The sequence below is a fragment of the Pituophis catenifer genome, unplaced genomic scaffold, assembly GCF_029215685.1.
Source record: "Pituophis catenifer annectens isolate HBS135680 unplaced genomic scaffold, rPitCat1.0.hap2 SCAF_5, whole genome shotgun sequence".
NCBI classification, from domain to species: Eukaryota; Metazoa; Chordata; class Lepidosauria; order Squamata; family Colubridae; genus Pituophis; species Pituophis catenifer.
In genome coordinates, this window is record NW_027256885.1 from 66332463 (window position 1) to 66346482 (window position 14020).

Consider the following 14020-nt stretch of genomic DNA (forward strand, 5'->3'; position numbering starts at 1 on the left):
AAGTCTACTTTAGATTCTATTTTTTTGACTTTCTGCTCATTCTCTACTACTGTTTGCTGTATATTCTCCATCTTCTCCTTCATACTCTTTAAATCCTCTTTTAATTCTCCTATTTCATTTTTAATTTCTTTATGGAACCTTCTAGCTTCCTCTTGGTGATCTGCCATCTTTTCTTGAGATTTCATTAAAGTCTCTTGAATCGTTTGCAGCATGGTCTGCATAGTACTCATCATTGGTTCCATCTTATCTTTTTCCTTTCCCAGCATACTTTCAATCGAACGCTGGGTTGTGGGGGAAGGCATCAAGGTTGGGGTTGATACAGGTTTTTTTCCAGTTTTTGTTATTGTTGTTGTTGACATTGTTAAATTTCTTGTCAGGTTCCTCCACAATTTCATAAAAAAAAATTAGAGATCACTCTAACCTATTACAATTCAATTTAACTAATCTTAAGATCTCTCACTTATGATTGTTATCTATTTGTTATTATTTAATCCTTAAACCCTTTAATCCTTGAGTTTTAATTACAGTTTTCTAATGCTATTTTCTATTTAGAGATTTTACCCTGTTTTAAAACAATCCCTTTTTCCCTCCTATATATATATATTCCCCTTCAACTCTTAATCTTCTATATAACAATAAAGCCTTTTCAGCAAAACAGAATGCCCCCCTTCTCCGGTTACAATTACAATTTCAGAAATAATCCAGTTATAATTTCAAAAATAATACTCAAACCAAAATTCAATCTTTTACAGCAAATTTCTCTCTTTAGAATTCTTTTTTTTTTAAGACTGCCTTCTTCTGGTTCTTCCACACCTTATTGCATCAGCTTGTCCATTTTATTGTTCTCACCCTAGCCACTCTTCACTCCACCATCCGATCTGTCCCACTTCTCAGTCTTACACCAATTTACATTCCACTGTCTTTCCTGGTATTTATAAATCCACAGAATTCAATTGTCTATTTTTAATTATCTGTCCACAGTTTTCTTCCCAATATTCTCTGTCCACCTACACCAATTTTATCAGTTAAAGAAAGGAAAGTTATCAGTTCTAATCTTAGTTCCAAAAATCACCGTATTAATTTACTCTTTTTCCGTCTTCCATCGCAGTTCCTCCGCAATAATCCTAGTTGTTACTTTGTATCTTCTTTGTTGCTTCTACTTTCACTGCTTCCGCCGTCTTTGCTGTCTTTGTTCGATCACCTCCTTTTAAGCGCACTCCCTCTCGATTGCCGCTTTCTCTGCTCCCCGCGTCTCTCTTTCTCGTAATCTTTTCTTAAGTGTCACTTTTTCTTTCTTTCTCCGCTTTCAAACAATCACTGCCGCTGATACCACTCTTTGCTTCCTCACTAATGCGGCCGCCATTGCTCCTGATCTGCCTTAAAGGCAGATTTTTCCCTGCAGGATTTAAGGGGTCCGGCTTTCTTCCTCCAGGGCGCTAGCGTCTCGCCCGAGAATCAAAGCCTTCCCCTTTAATATTCCAGACCCTCCGAGCCTGGAATTGCCCTTGATGGGGCTCCAAATCAGGAATTAGCTGGGTTTTTGGGAGCTGTCAAAAGCACCCTCACCCACTCCGTGAGACGTCACCACCGGAAGTCCATATTTACCATTCTCAACTTTGTTTACCGTTTAAAATTAAAACATGTTACATCAAACATATTCTCCACTTGTTCTCCCATAGTCTAATAAATTTTACAATTTAAAATTACAACATATTGCATCAGACATATTCTCCACTTATTCTCCCTTAGTCTAATAAATTTTCTTAAATTTGTCTCATATTAATATATACTCTTATGCTTTTGTAAAAATATCATTTTTAACCACCTTAACATCTTAAACACCTTAAACTCATTTAAACATTTAAACATTACATTAAACATTAGGGCTTGGCCTAATCTCTTCCCTTTTTTAAATATGTAAATTTTAATTTGTTTTTAAATTATTGGGGTGTTTTAATCTGTCTGGGCCAAAATGATTTAATTTGATTTTATCTGGTTTTTAAATTTTTTGTATCTATGTATTTTATTTTTTGGCTGTTCACCGCCCTGAGTCCTTCGGGAGTAGGGCGGTATACAAATCAAATAAACTAAACTAAACTAAACTAAACTAACTAACATTTTAAGTTTATCTATTTTATTTCGTCATTTCCCTATCTGTCCATAAGTATTCCACTTCAAAATCAGTATATCCATGTTTGAAACTATATATTATTTTAATTCTATTGTAAAATCTGTTCCATGCAGAATCCATCAGTTTCCTTATTTTGTCCCTGCGCCACTTCTTTTGTCCCTGCGCCAGTTAGTTTCGATTTTATTAGTTCCATTATATTTCTTCTTTCTTTATAAAACCACCCATAGGCAGAATAGGAATCTCCAAAATCCAAAAATCCATAGTTATTTTCTAAGTAATCCAGGGTAAATAGCCAGTCAAAATAGTTCTTTTTCAAGCAGAAGACACTTTCGCTTAGTCACAGCAATCTCCATTTTGTCGCAATTATGTAACCATCCATTTGCCTTGCTTCATCTAACTTTTAAAGGTGTTAAGTCCTTATTTGTCGCTTTTCTCTTTTTCCAAAGATCGAATCTGTTCCAATTTGAAGGAAAACTCAGTTTTCTGATTTGTTAATAGACAATTCGTCCAAAACAATCAGTACTAAAGTAAATTCCTTAATGGGTCGTTATCCCCTATTGTTACTTTACAAAATCTTCAAGCCCCGCAAATCTATAGCCGCTGCTTAAGGCTGGGGGTCTTATTAGTAAAAGTCCATAGTCTAACGTTGTTTCTCGCCTGGGTTGGTGTCACTCACCCGGCTTCAAAGCATATCATTCTTTCTTTCTTCTTTCCTCCTGCACAATTCTTTCCCGGTTTGTCCCAGCTTTGTGGCAGCCGCCATGGCTGCCTCCCCCCACCGCCAACTCAGAGGGTTCCCTCCGGCCTCCGAGGAACTTGCCTGTTCCTCTCGGCCGTCCGAGGCGACCCTCTCCTTCCCCTGTCCCTACAAGACAGGTTCGGTCCAAAGACCCATCGGCGGCGGCTCGTCAGTCAGGGTTTTCGTGGGGCTCATCAGAGCCCGCTATTTCCCTGACTGCATCGCTGGGACGCCAAACCAGAAGTCGAAACAAAGTGGTCTCAGGAAGAGCAGTGATCTCAGGAAGAGCAAGTTCCTGTCTAACATAAATCTTTTTCAGACCAAGGGACTTTTTATAGAAGATAGCAACACCACCCCTCTATGGTTTTCACGGTCAGACCGGAAAACGTGATAGTCACTTACTGTAATAAGGGAGTCTGGAAAGGATACATTCAACCATGTCTCACAGACAAAAATAAGGTCAAATAGGGCCGCATTTAAGAGCAGGAGGAATTCGGGCATCTTGTTTACGAGGCTTCTTGCGTTAAGTAATTTGCATTTTAGGCCTGTAGGGGTGGACCTGGAAGAAATTGGAGGCATGCATGCCTAATTTAAGTTGTTGGGGGGGGCGGTTGTTGAGACGCAGGCCGCTGGTCCTGCATTTAATACAGTCAGCGCTGTAGTCTATGTACAGGTCAGTCTCTCCATGATCCTGGTGTCTCTTGAGCTCTGAGCGAAGCTCACGGGCGCGAGCACGTTGTAGTATGGACAGGTTGGGCTGTGAACAAAGTTTCTTATGATTTGTGCAGCTTTTAGCGAGTGAGTTTATTGTGGAGATGAATTTGTGTTTGCTAGTTTTACTCTTGCAAATGACTCTGCAGAAGCGTGGGACCGCCGAGCCATCACTGTTCTTCTTGAACTCAGGGCCGTCGCGGGAAACATCGATGATTTCATCGGGAGTGATGATTGATGCCTGGAAGTTGTTGGTGATGTCACAAATCTTTGTGATGTCATTGGATTCATTGGTCTCATCCAGTCCAAATAAGATTGCGTTGGGACGCTTCTGTTCGCATTCAATCACATCTTTGACAAGGATGGAGATGTTACTTTTTTTTCTGATTCAGTCTAAATCCTGATACCATACCATATTCTTCTATAATGTCTTTCATCTGGATTATTGATTCCATCGGCCGTGTTAGGGTAACAACCAGATCGTCTGCAAATGCCCTTGTTCTGTAATCCTCTTGCCTTATAACTATTCCATTCAAAGTACTCGAGTCCCGTATTGTGTTCAACAAGACTTCTAGAGTTAAGATAAACAACAACGGGGATAACGGACAACCTTGTCATGTGCCTTTTTCTATACTGAAGTTTGTAGTTAAGCTTCCATTAATGATAATTTGTGCTGTTTGCTCTTGATAAATTGCTGAAACCGCCTGCACAAACTGATCCCCAAAATCCATCTTTCTTAAAGTCTTTAATAGAAAGTTCCAATTCACTCGATCAAAGGCCTTCTCCGCATCCAAAAACACCAGCACTGCAGGGATCTGTTTATTCTTCTCAAGATATTCCAATAAATCTATAATTTGCCTCACATTATCCTTCATGTATCTGCCTTCTATAAATCCTGCTTGATCATGATGAATCACCTCTTGGATAACTAGCATTAATCTGTTGGCTAATACTTTTGCAAAAATTTTATAATCCGTATTCAGGAGAGATATTGGTCTAAAATTTTCCGGTTTTGTAGAACCTGCTTCCTCTTTCAGTATCAATGAGACAAAAGCTGCTTTCCATGAAGGGGGTATTTTACCCCCTTGTTGTATGCTACAAAATAAGTCTTTAAGATGTTCAATCATTTCTACTTGTAAAGTTTTATAATACACCGCAGTTAAACCATCCGTCCCTGGAGCTTTAGCTGTTTTCAGTTGTTTAATAGCAACGATAATCTCCTCAGCTGTTATTGGTAGACTCGTTCTTTCCTTTTGATCACTAGAAATTTTCATAACTCTCCTTTCTTCTAGATATTTATTTATAAGTTCATTCTGTATATCATCTTTGACATATAGTTTGGTATAGTAATCTAAGAAGGCTTCTTTGATTAGTCTTTGTTGAAAAACTTCCTTCCCTCCATACTCAATACTGCCAATAGTCCGAGTACTCTGCTGCTTCCTCAATGTGTAAGCCAGCCACCTGCCCGGTTTATTAGCGTTACAAAATGTATTATGTTTCGCAAATTGTAAATTAGTTGCTGCTTGTTCCGCTGTGAGCATTTGAAATTGATCTTTCAAAAGTTTTATAATTCCTTGTAGTTTTTCATCTGTTGGATTTTTTATGAGTAACTGTTCTTTTTTCTTTATCTCTCCTTCCATTTCTAATCTTTTTCTTTGTCAATTTAATTTAGGTTTAGAATTCATGTAGATCAGTACCCCCCGCATACACGCCTTGCTCGCGTCCCAAACAATTTCAGTAGGGGTACCCTTATTCAAATTCATTTCAAAAAATTCCTTCATTTGTTTTTTGAATTCATTTACATTCTTTTCATATCTAAACAAATTTTAATTTACTCTCCACGATCTTCTCTCATTCTTTCCCATTTCTATTTCTATCCATACCGGGCTATGGTCAGTTAAAGTCCTCGGAAATATCTTTGTTTTCTTTGTTTTTAGAAGTAAATCAGCCGTAAGCAGGATAAAATCAATCCTAGAGAAGGATCTATGTCTGTCTGAGAAAAAAGTAAAGTCCAGTTCTTTTGGGTTGTGCACTCTCCATATGTCTTTCAATTCCAAATCTTCTTTCATATCGAAAAAGATCTGTGGTAATTTAACACATGACTTTGCCAAGCTCTTCTTATCTTTTTTGGGATCTATTACTCCATTCCAATCTCCCATAAGTAAAATAGATCTATAGTCCCATTGTAATATTTTAGAGTACAAGATGATAGTTAAAAATATGACAGAAGACCAAAAGAAGGAACTTGAAAGGAAGGCAGGCTTTGAAATAGTACCAAAGGTGAGATATCTAGAAGTTCAAGTTGCAGATTCAAATATAAAACTGTTCCAAAATAATTATGAGGTGTTGTGGCGAAAGGTACAAAAGGATATGGAAACCTGGAAAAAACTGCAGCTGTCTTTACTTGGAAGAATAGCAGCAGTTAAGATGAATGTTCTACCTAGATTTTTATTTTTGTTTCAAATGATTCCGGTGCTTAAAAGTGATAAACAGCTGATGGAATGGCAAAAAGGAGTGAATAAGTTTGTTTGGAATGAGAAAAAGCCGAGAGTTAAACTGAAAATTATGCAAGATGTTCGTGAAAGGGGTGGCCTTAAACTTCCAAACCTACGACTGTACTATGAAGCAGCAGCGTTGACACAAGCAAGTGATTGGTTTGGAAGGACAAAGACTGGAATATTGAATATAGAAAGTCATGACCTTGAACTTGGTTGGCATGCATATTTATTCTATGAAAATAAAGTGGATAAAATATTCAACAGCCATATACTTAGAAACTCCTTGATGAGAGTATGGAAGAAGCACCGATTCAAATGGGATTATAAAATACCGTTGTGGTTGGATCTTGGTCATATTATACGGAATACAAATATAAAGTCACTCAGGGGGTTTTTATACAAAGAAGTACTTTTTAATGATGGGGTAGATGGCAACTAAAGACATTAAACACACTGTTGGAAGAAGGGATCAATTTAACTTGGTTACAGTATAATCAACTTCAATTGAGATGGAGAGAAGATCAAAAAACTGGTTTAATGTTGCATGAAGAAGAATTGGTAAGACAGATAAAAGAGAAAGGCCCAATGCATATCAAGAGGGTTTATAACGTTTTGCTAGAAAGAGATTCAGAAAATGAATTGGTTAAAGATTGTATGATAAAATGGGCACAAAACTTTGCAGAACCAGTTATGATGGAAACGTGGGAAAAAATATGGGTCCAGAATGTTAAATTTATGCAGTCACAGAATTTGAGGGAAAATTTTTACAAAATGTTTTATAGGTGGCATTTAGATCCTAAGAAATTGTCGTGCATGTATTCTAATGTTCAACCAAAATGTTGGAGATGTGATTGTTTAGATGCTACATATTATCATATATGGTGGACTTGCAAGAAAGTGAAGGCTTTTTGGATAAAAATTTGGTGGGTTATGCAAAATGTTCTGAAGAAAAAACTCCAATTTTCTCCTCAATTGTTTTTATTGGGCATAGTTAAGGACTTTTCACTGGGTGAAACAAAATTGATATTGTATATGGTGACAGCAGCTAGGTTACTGATTGGTCAATATTGGAAAAGGGATGTTATGCCTACTATTTTTTTTTTTTTAATTTGATTTATATGCCGCCCTTCTCCGAAGACTCAGGGCGGCTTACAATGTGCTCAGCAATAGCCTTCATCCTTTTGTATATTTATACAAAGTCAGCTTATTGCCCCCACAAACTGGGTCCTCATTTCACCTACCTTAGAAAGGATGGAAGGCTGAGTCAACCTTGAGCCTTGGCGAGATTCGAACCCTGCAGTAATTGCAGGCAGCTGGTCTTAATAAGCTTAAGAATGGACTTTGAAGGTGGCCAGTTTTGCAGAAATGGCGAAGATATCAGCATATTTAAAAGACCGGACTCAAGAGACCTATGCATGGGAGTGGAAGAAATGGATAGATTATGTGCAGAATAAATATCAAACTAGGAAGTACCAGATAGCTTTTAGCTGAATGTTGTGTAGAAATGTATAGTATACAGGGGGTAGAATAGTTGAATGTCATGTAGAAATGCATAGTACACAGGGGGTAGAATAGATGGGTAGTAAAGTATGATACAATATGATTTGGATTTGGATTTCACCTTGGGGAAGTCATGGGGGGAGGGGAGGGTTAGGGAGGGTTAGGGAGGGAAAGGGGGGAGGGAAATGGGAAAATTTGTATTTGTAAAACTTTTTCAATAAAAAAAAAAAGGATGGAGATGTTACTTGCAGGATTAGTAGTTACCTGCGACTGGGGTAGTTGGGTTGGGATAGGATTTTGGGATATTAGTGCTTTTCTTTTCTGCATTTTTCATTTTTCTTCAAGGGATGCTAATCGCGCTTCTATGGTGTCCACCCATTCAAGTAGAACAATAAATTTGTCCAGTCTGGGTTTACATGATGGGCAGAATAGTGGAAACGCAAACTGGGAGGTTTTAAGTGAAGCTGATTGCAGGAACTGGGCTATGCCTTTTGTTAACCCCAAGCACTTGTGGTGAGCATACGTATCACATAGGGAGCATTTCATGGTACTCTCATCCTCCTCGAATGCTTCTGTACAGATGAAGCACATGCAGGAGTCGTATGGCTCATCAGTAGCAATCTCCTCCTTTTTGGGTGGAGGTTTGGCAGTAGAGTGTTTGCCTGGCATGGCGGGTTTGCATGACGTTTCTTGCAGGTTTAACTTTGCAAGGGAGCACTGCTTGCTTGCTGAATTTCACTGGTTGTCCGGATGGTCGATTTCCCTTCCTCCCGGTTCATCCCGCGTGCTCGTGTATATGTGCAGCCGGTGGGAGTTTTGCCCTCCGCTAGCTCGCCTTGTTGGTCTTCGGGAGATTGACCTCCTTTCGTGGTAGCTAGCCTGACTCGCTCCCTAGCTTCGCTGCGGCTGTTGGTTAGTCTTGCCACTTGCTGCTAATTTTCGCATTGTGGGGACTCCCCGGCTCACTCCTTACTCTCCCCGGCTTCGCTGCTTGTCTATGGCTGGGGCCTCTCTGTGGTGTGCTCTCGGTACTCTCTCGGCACTCTCTGCGGTATACTCTCGGTACTCCATCAGGTCGCTCTCCACCTCGCTGGCCACTTGGAACCATGCTTGTAGGTTACGTGGCACCCCTCGGGGTATGCAGTTTTGGTATAGCTCTCGGTTCAGTAGGAAACCAGCATAAGCTCGAGCCAGTCCCTCAAGTGGCTAGCTAGACTGTGGAAGTCTTGGATGTACTCACCAGCCGCTTTCCCTGCTTAAGGGTGTGGATATGGGATTCCGCACATTGGGCCACCATGGGGTCTTTGAACCGGCCACATAGGATCTGCATGAATGCATCCAGATTGCCCAGCTCTGGCGCCCTGCTATCATGCAGGGACACTAGCAATCCGGCAGCACCGCCTTCCAGGTTGCAGGCCACTGCATGAACCTGGGCTGCATCGTCTGGATACATCCCCTCATAGCTCTTCATGTGGTGCCACGTCTGGGCCAAGAAGTGGGCCAGCTTGTCTGGATCCCCATGGAAACGGACTGTCAGAAGGGGCGGTGGCCATTCGTCTCTTACCACAATGTACCCAGGCGGTAGGGCTGCTGTTGCCACCGGTGGAGGAGGAGGAGGGACCCCAGTTGCTGCTGGGACCACATGGGCCCCTCACTTCCATGCCGGGGGAGGGATGGCGGAGCCCGCTGCCACTGCTTCTTGTGCTGGGGATCCATTCATCCCAGCAAGTGCTGGCACCACCAGCTGCAGGAGGGGAGGAAACAGGGTGGTTAGTGATTTCCCTGTCCCATTTGGCACATCCAAAAAAGGAAATTCCTGACACATAGCAACTACCAAGAGTAAAACTTTATTGAAAGATCCATTTAGGCACAGCAGAAGCAAAGTCAGTTCTGAGGTTTTCCTGCAAAAACCCACATAGGTAAAACTCCTTTTTCACCCCTGGACTGCCCACAATTCATTGTCCACCAATTACACTCAGTACTTTTGTTTTGGGGAAACATTCTGCACCGGCTGGTAGCTCTGAGAACTTGGCCTTGGTGGTTATCTCCTCTCCGGTGGCAGAAGGCTCTATGCATTCCTTAGCCTCCCCCCACCCTAGAAATTTACCAACACCCCCCCCCCCTTCCTGTTTCTGTTTGGCAAACTGCAAGCTGGAAGTTGATGCAGGCAACGAAGAAAGTGAGTCAGCTTTGACATAGCCATTGAACCCCATGACTGCCATAAATTGGTCCAACCAAGCTGGTAGTCAGCACTACATCTCATGGTAGTGACTTCTTTTAATTACAGGTGGTGTAAAAAATATTTTTGTTGGTCCTGATTCTTCCGGGATTCAATATCATTGGGTGATGTAGGATCTCAGATTCTTGTCTGATTGGAGCATCAAAGAGAAAAGAGTTGAAAAAATCAGGATGCTGAAAAGACATAAGAGGTCATATAGTTATTATATATATAGCTATACATATAGTTATATATTCCTCATCTCCATATTGGAACGTCAATGCACCCATAATGATCATTCTATATACTAAATACAAATGTTATTGATATATCTTGGAATTAATATTTGCATTAAATACAGCTTAGTTTTTCATCCAGAGATTGTTTTACTTGAGATAAGGTTGCTGGAAGCAGAAACAGATTTTTGTAGGATAGCTTTGATAACAAGGTGTAATATATCCAAAAAGCACAACAGCTTGTGGTAAACTCAGTAGAGTTGTGACAGTATTAACGGAAACGGCATTCTCCTTTTACCTGTGATTGTATGCCTGCAGAATCCAGCCATTTCAATGCAGAAGCTACAAGATATTCAAAGAGCTATGGAGTTGCTCTCAGCCTGTCAGGGCCCAGCAAAGAATATTGATGAAGCAACCAAACGTAAATACCAGTTTTGGGACACACAGCCTGTACCCAAGCTTAGTAAGTGTCTTGCTGGTGACTAGATTTAAAAAGTACAGATTCCTTGTTTATTTGGGGGGGTGGGGGAGTGTTGTATTTTTTAAAATGTACAGTTTACAGATCACAAAACATTCACCCCAGAGGCACAGATGAAACCATTCAGTACTCAAAACAGCTTTAAGACTAAGTTAAAAACAGGTTTTACCACTTTAAGTGCAAAATTGGGATTTGAAAAACTACTGTATAATGTCAGATTTTCAGTAGTAAAGAGCTGAAGACTTTCATGCTAAATCTTGTAAGCATTTTAATTCATTTCAGTGTATAATACTTACAGTCCTTTGTCAATTTATATCTTGGCTTTGAAAAAAAATTATTTGGAGAAAAGCCCCTGATAAAACACAGAAGAATTAAAGACGTGGTTTTCAAATGAGAAAAATAAGCTAGCAAAAAGTGTCAGGAACAGCATGAAGACTAGTCATATTTGAGATCAAGACTAAATAATAGTTCCCAACCTGTACCCCAGGAATCAGTGATGTTCTGTAAGGGTATAACAGGTGGTCTCTACTGTATAGCAGATACCTCATGAAAATAAGGTTTTTTTTAATGGCCAAACACATTCAGGTGGGGGCAGCAAAACCTTATGAGATCTGGTAGTCTTGAGATATTTAGAGCATTTTAAATTTTATTTTTTAAGAAAATGAAATACCTTCAATTTTATTTGGGGTTATTGTGGATATCATCTGGTTAACACAGCTGTATCGTTGGTGCTTGCAGGTTCTGCTTTGCTAATCCCTCACTTATGTCTTAGTTCCAAAAGCTTTAGTTCAAACAGCAAAACTGTTCTCAAACATAAATAATTGCTTTTCATATTGCATCTAAAGTTCAGGAGGCTGCATTGCTTTGCAACTGCTCCTCCTCATAAAGTAGAAACATGCAGGAGCACATCCATTGTGGGTCAGGAGATGACATCTGTGTACTGAATTGTTCCAGTATGTATGAAAGATAATGGGATTATGCAGTTTGGAAAGTCAAATGTCCTCCCAAATGTCTGCAATCATTTTAGAAAGAAGAATAGAAAGGCCAGTTTATATTTGTTTTATTACATTTTGAGTCTTCTGTTAAAATGTTACAATTAATAATTTTACAAGGTTCCATTTCTATGCTTTTAATTGTTTTTCAGTCCTCTGACAAAATGAGATCAATTTTGAAATGGCAATGGAAAGAAAAAAATGGGTGTTTAAGCTACAATACAATGACTGCCTTGGTCCACCTGCTATCAGTCACATAGCATGAAGAACTGATGGCAGGTGGACCAAGGCAATCATAGAATGGATTCCACTTGATAAAAAGCGTCTACGAAAGAGACCTAAAACAAGATGAATTAACAACATCAGCACGTATTGTGGGCCCAATTGGCAAAAGAAAGCTCAGGACCGTATTGGTTGGAAACATGCGGAAGAGGCCTTCATCCTGCAGTGGATAGACAATAGCTAAAATGATTATGATGATGATGAAGCCACAATAGCTGCTCTGAGAATATGGGCATTGCTTAATTATACTGTATGTCATTAAAATTACTGTATTTTTCAGAGTATAAGATGCACCTTTTTCCCCCCTAAAAGGGGGTGAAAATTTGGGTGCGTCTTATACACCGAATATAGCCCCACCCACCCACTGGCCCCCACCCTTTGGCCTCTGCCTCCCAGCAATTTCCCTCCTTGCAGCAAGCAGCAAGAAGAAACAGCCCATTTCAGCTTCAGCACAGCCTAATTAGCACAAGTTGATTGTCCGTTGGATTGGCCTCCCAACTCTCAGCTGTTTCAGGCTGCAAGGATTGCCATTGCCTATTGCTGCGCGGGCCTCTGCTGCTTGCTGCAAGGAGGGAAATTGCTGGGAGCAGATTTTTTTTTTCTTGTGCTAATCAAGCTTATGCTGAAAATGAAAATGAAAGTAAAGCAGGCTATTTCCTGTTTGCTGCAACGAGGCAAAATTGCTGGGAGGCAGAGGCAGATTTCTTTTTCTTGTTTTCCTCACCAAAAAAGGTAGGTGTGTCTTATAGTCCGGTGCGTCTTATACTCCGAAAAATACGGTAGTTCCTAATTGCATATTGCAAAAATATATCAATTAAATTTGGTTTTTTTGAAACATGGCATATATTTCATAGGCCTCTTTGGTAGACAGTCAAACATGAGGTATGAAAGAAGAGAAATTTATGTTACTAAAATTTTATGTTCCTCGTTTAATTGGAAATGATAATTCCGCTATTTGAGTCTGAATTCATTCTAAAGTGACTCATCTTGAGATGTTTATTACAGTCAAAGAAAAGAGGTTCAAGGTGGTAAGCAGTCCAGTAACATGTACTGAAATTCTGTATAGAATTAATGACACAATAATTCTAATACAATTGTAATACAATTAAATCTATAGGAAAATACAGTGACATTATTTATCTAGTTTACAAAAAATGAATTTAGCCATAGACTTTTAACAGCTTCACTTTGTTTGTTTAGTAAACCTTCTCTCACCCTCCTTGAAAACATAAGAAATTATTTAAAAACACATCAAGCTTACCTTCTTTTTCTATTAGGTGAAGTTATAACATCTCATGGTGCTATTGAACCAGATAAGGATAACATTCGTTTAGAGCCATATTCTTTACCACAGGGTTTTACTTGGGACACATTGGATCTAAGCAGTGCTGAAGTTGTAAGTAGAGTTACTTTTAGTCTTTCAAATACAAATTGGGGCATGTGTGTATGTATGTGTGTTATACATTCTGCCAGTGTAGTGTAATCATCAATGGACATGAACTGGGGAGATCCAGGTGCAGGTCCCCTCCTGACCATATACTTCTCTGTCTGACTTTGTCTGACTTTGGACTACTCTGTTAAGGTTCCATTTGTTTTTTTCTGGGAAAGAAAATAGCAAAGAAAACACCTCCCCCCCAACCCCCCAATATACTGAATTCTTAGATCCCAGGGGAGAAATGTTGAGTTCCAGAACAGAACAGAAGTGAGAGCAAAACAGGTGGGATACAGAACAGAAGTGAGAACATTTCATCCTCTGGATTCGTCATTGACTGACATCACTGACTTTGCCCACTCTCTGAGTAGCCAAGAAGTAGCTTTAATTATATGACCCTATCAACCAGTGTTAAAGACTGAGAGCCAGTGTGGCATAGTGGTGAAGGTCTTGGGCTAGGACTGGGAAGACCTGGATTCTCCCCTCAGCCTTGAAAGCTCATTGGGTGACCTTAGGCCAGTAACTCCCTCTAGTAGCCCAGCCAACTTAACAGGGTTGTTCTGGAGAGAGAGAAAATTGAGGACTCCTACATATTGCTACCATGGGCAGCTGGGGGAAGTAAATAAACCTCAGCTACTTTTAAACCAAAAGCTTGGAAGGGAATAGATTTTGTGCATTATGTCTCTGGTGAACCTAGATATATGTCTTTATATGTAAGCAGGCTTCTCCATTGCCTATCTTCTGGTGTGAATTCCTGTCCCACTCCACCCCAGGTTTGATAAGTTTGATTTAGCTAGGTAGAC

General features: G+C 39.9%; 1 protein-coding gene across 1 annotated transcript in view; it reads left to right on the forward strand.

Moving 5' to 3' along the window:
- Positions 1–14020, forward strand: part of LOC139317371 (glycylpeptide N-tetradecanoyltransferase 2) — a 234897-nt gene that overhangs the window by 168893 nt on the left and 51984 nt on the right. Inside the window, exons 2-3 of the mRNA XM_070944400.1 lie at positions 10352–10496; positions 13063–13181. Of these exons, the coding sequence (XP_070800501.1) occupies positions 10367–10496; positions 13063–13181 (249 nt within the window). The 5' untranslated portion in view covers positions 10352–10366. The remainder of the gene's footprint in view (positions 1–10351; positions 10497–13062; positions 13182–14020) is intronic.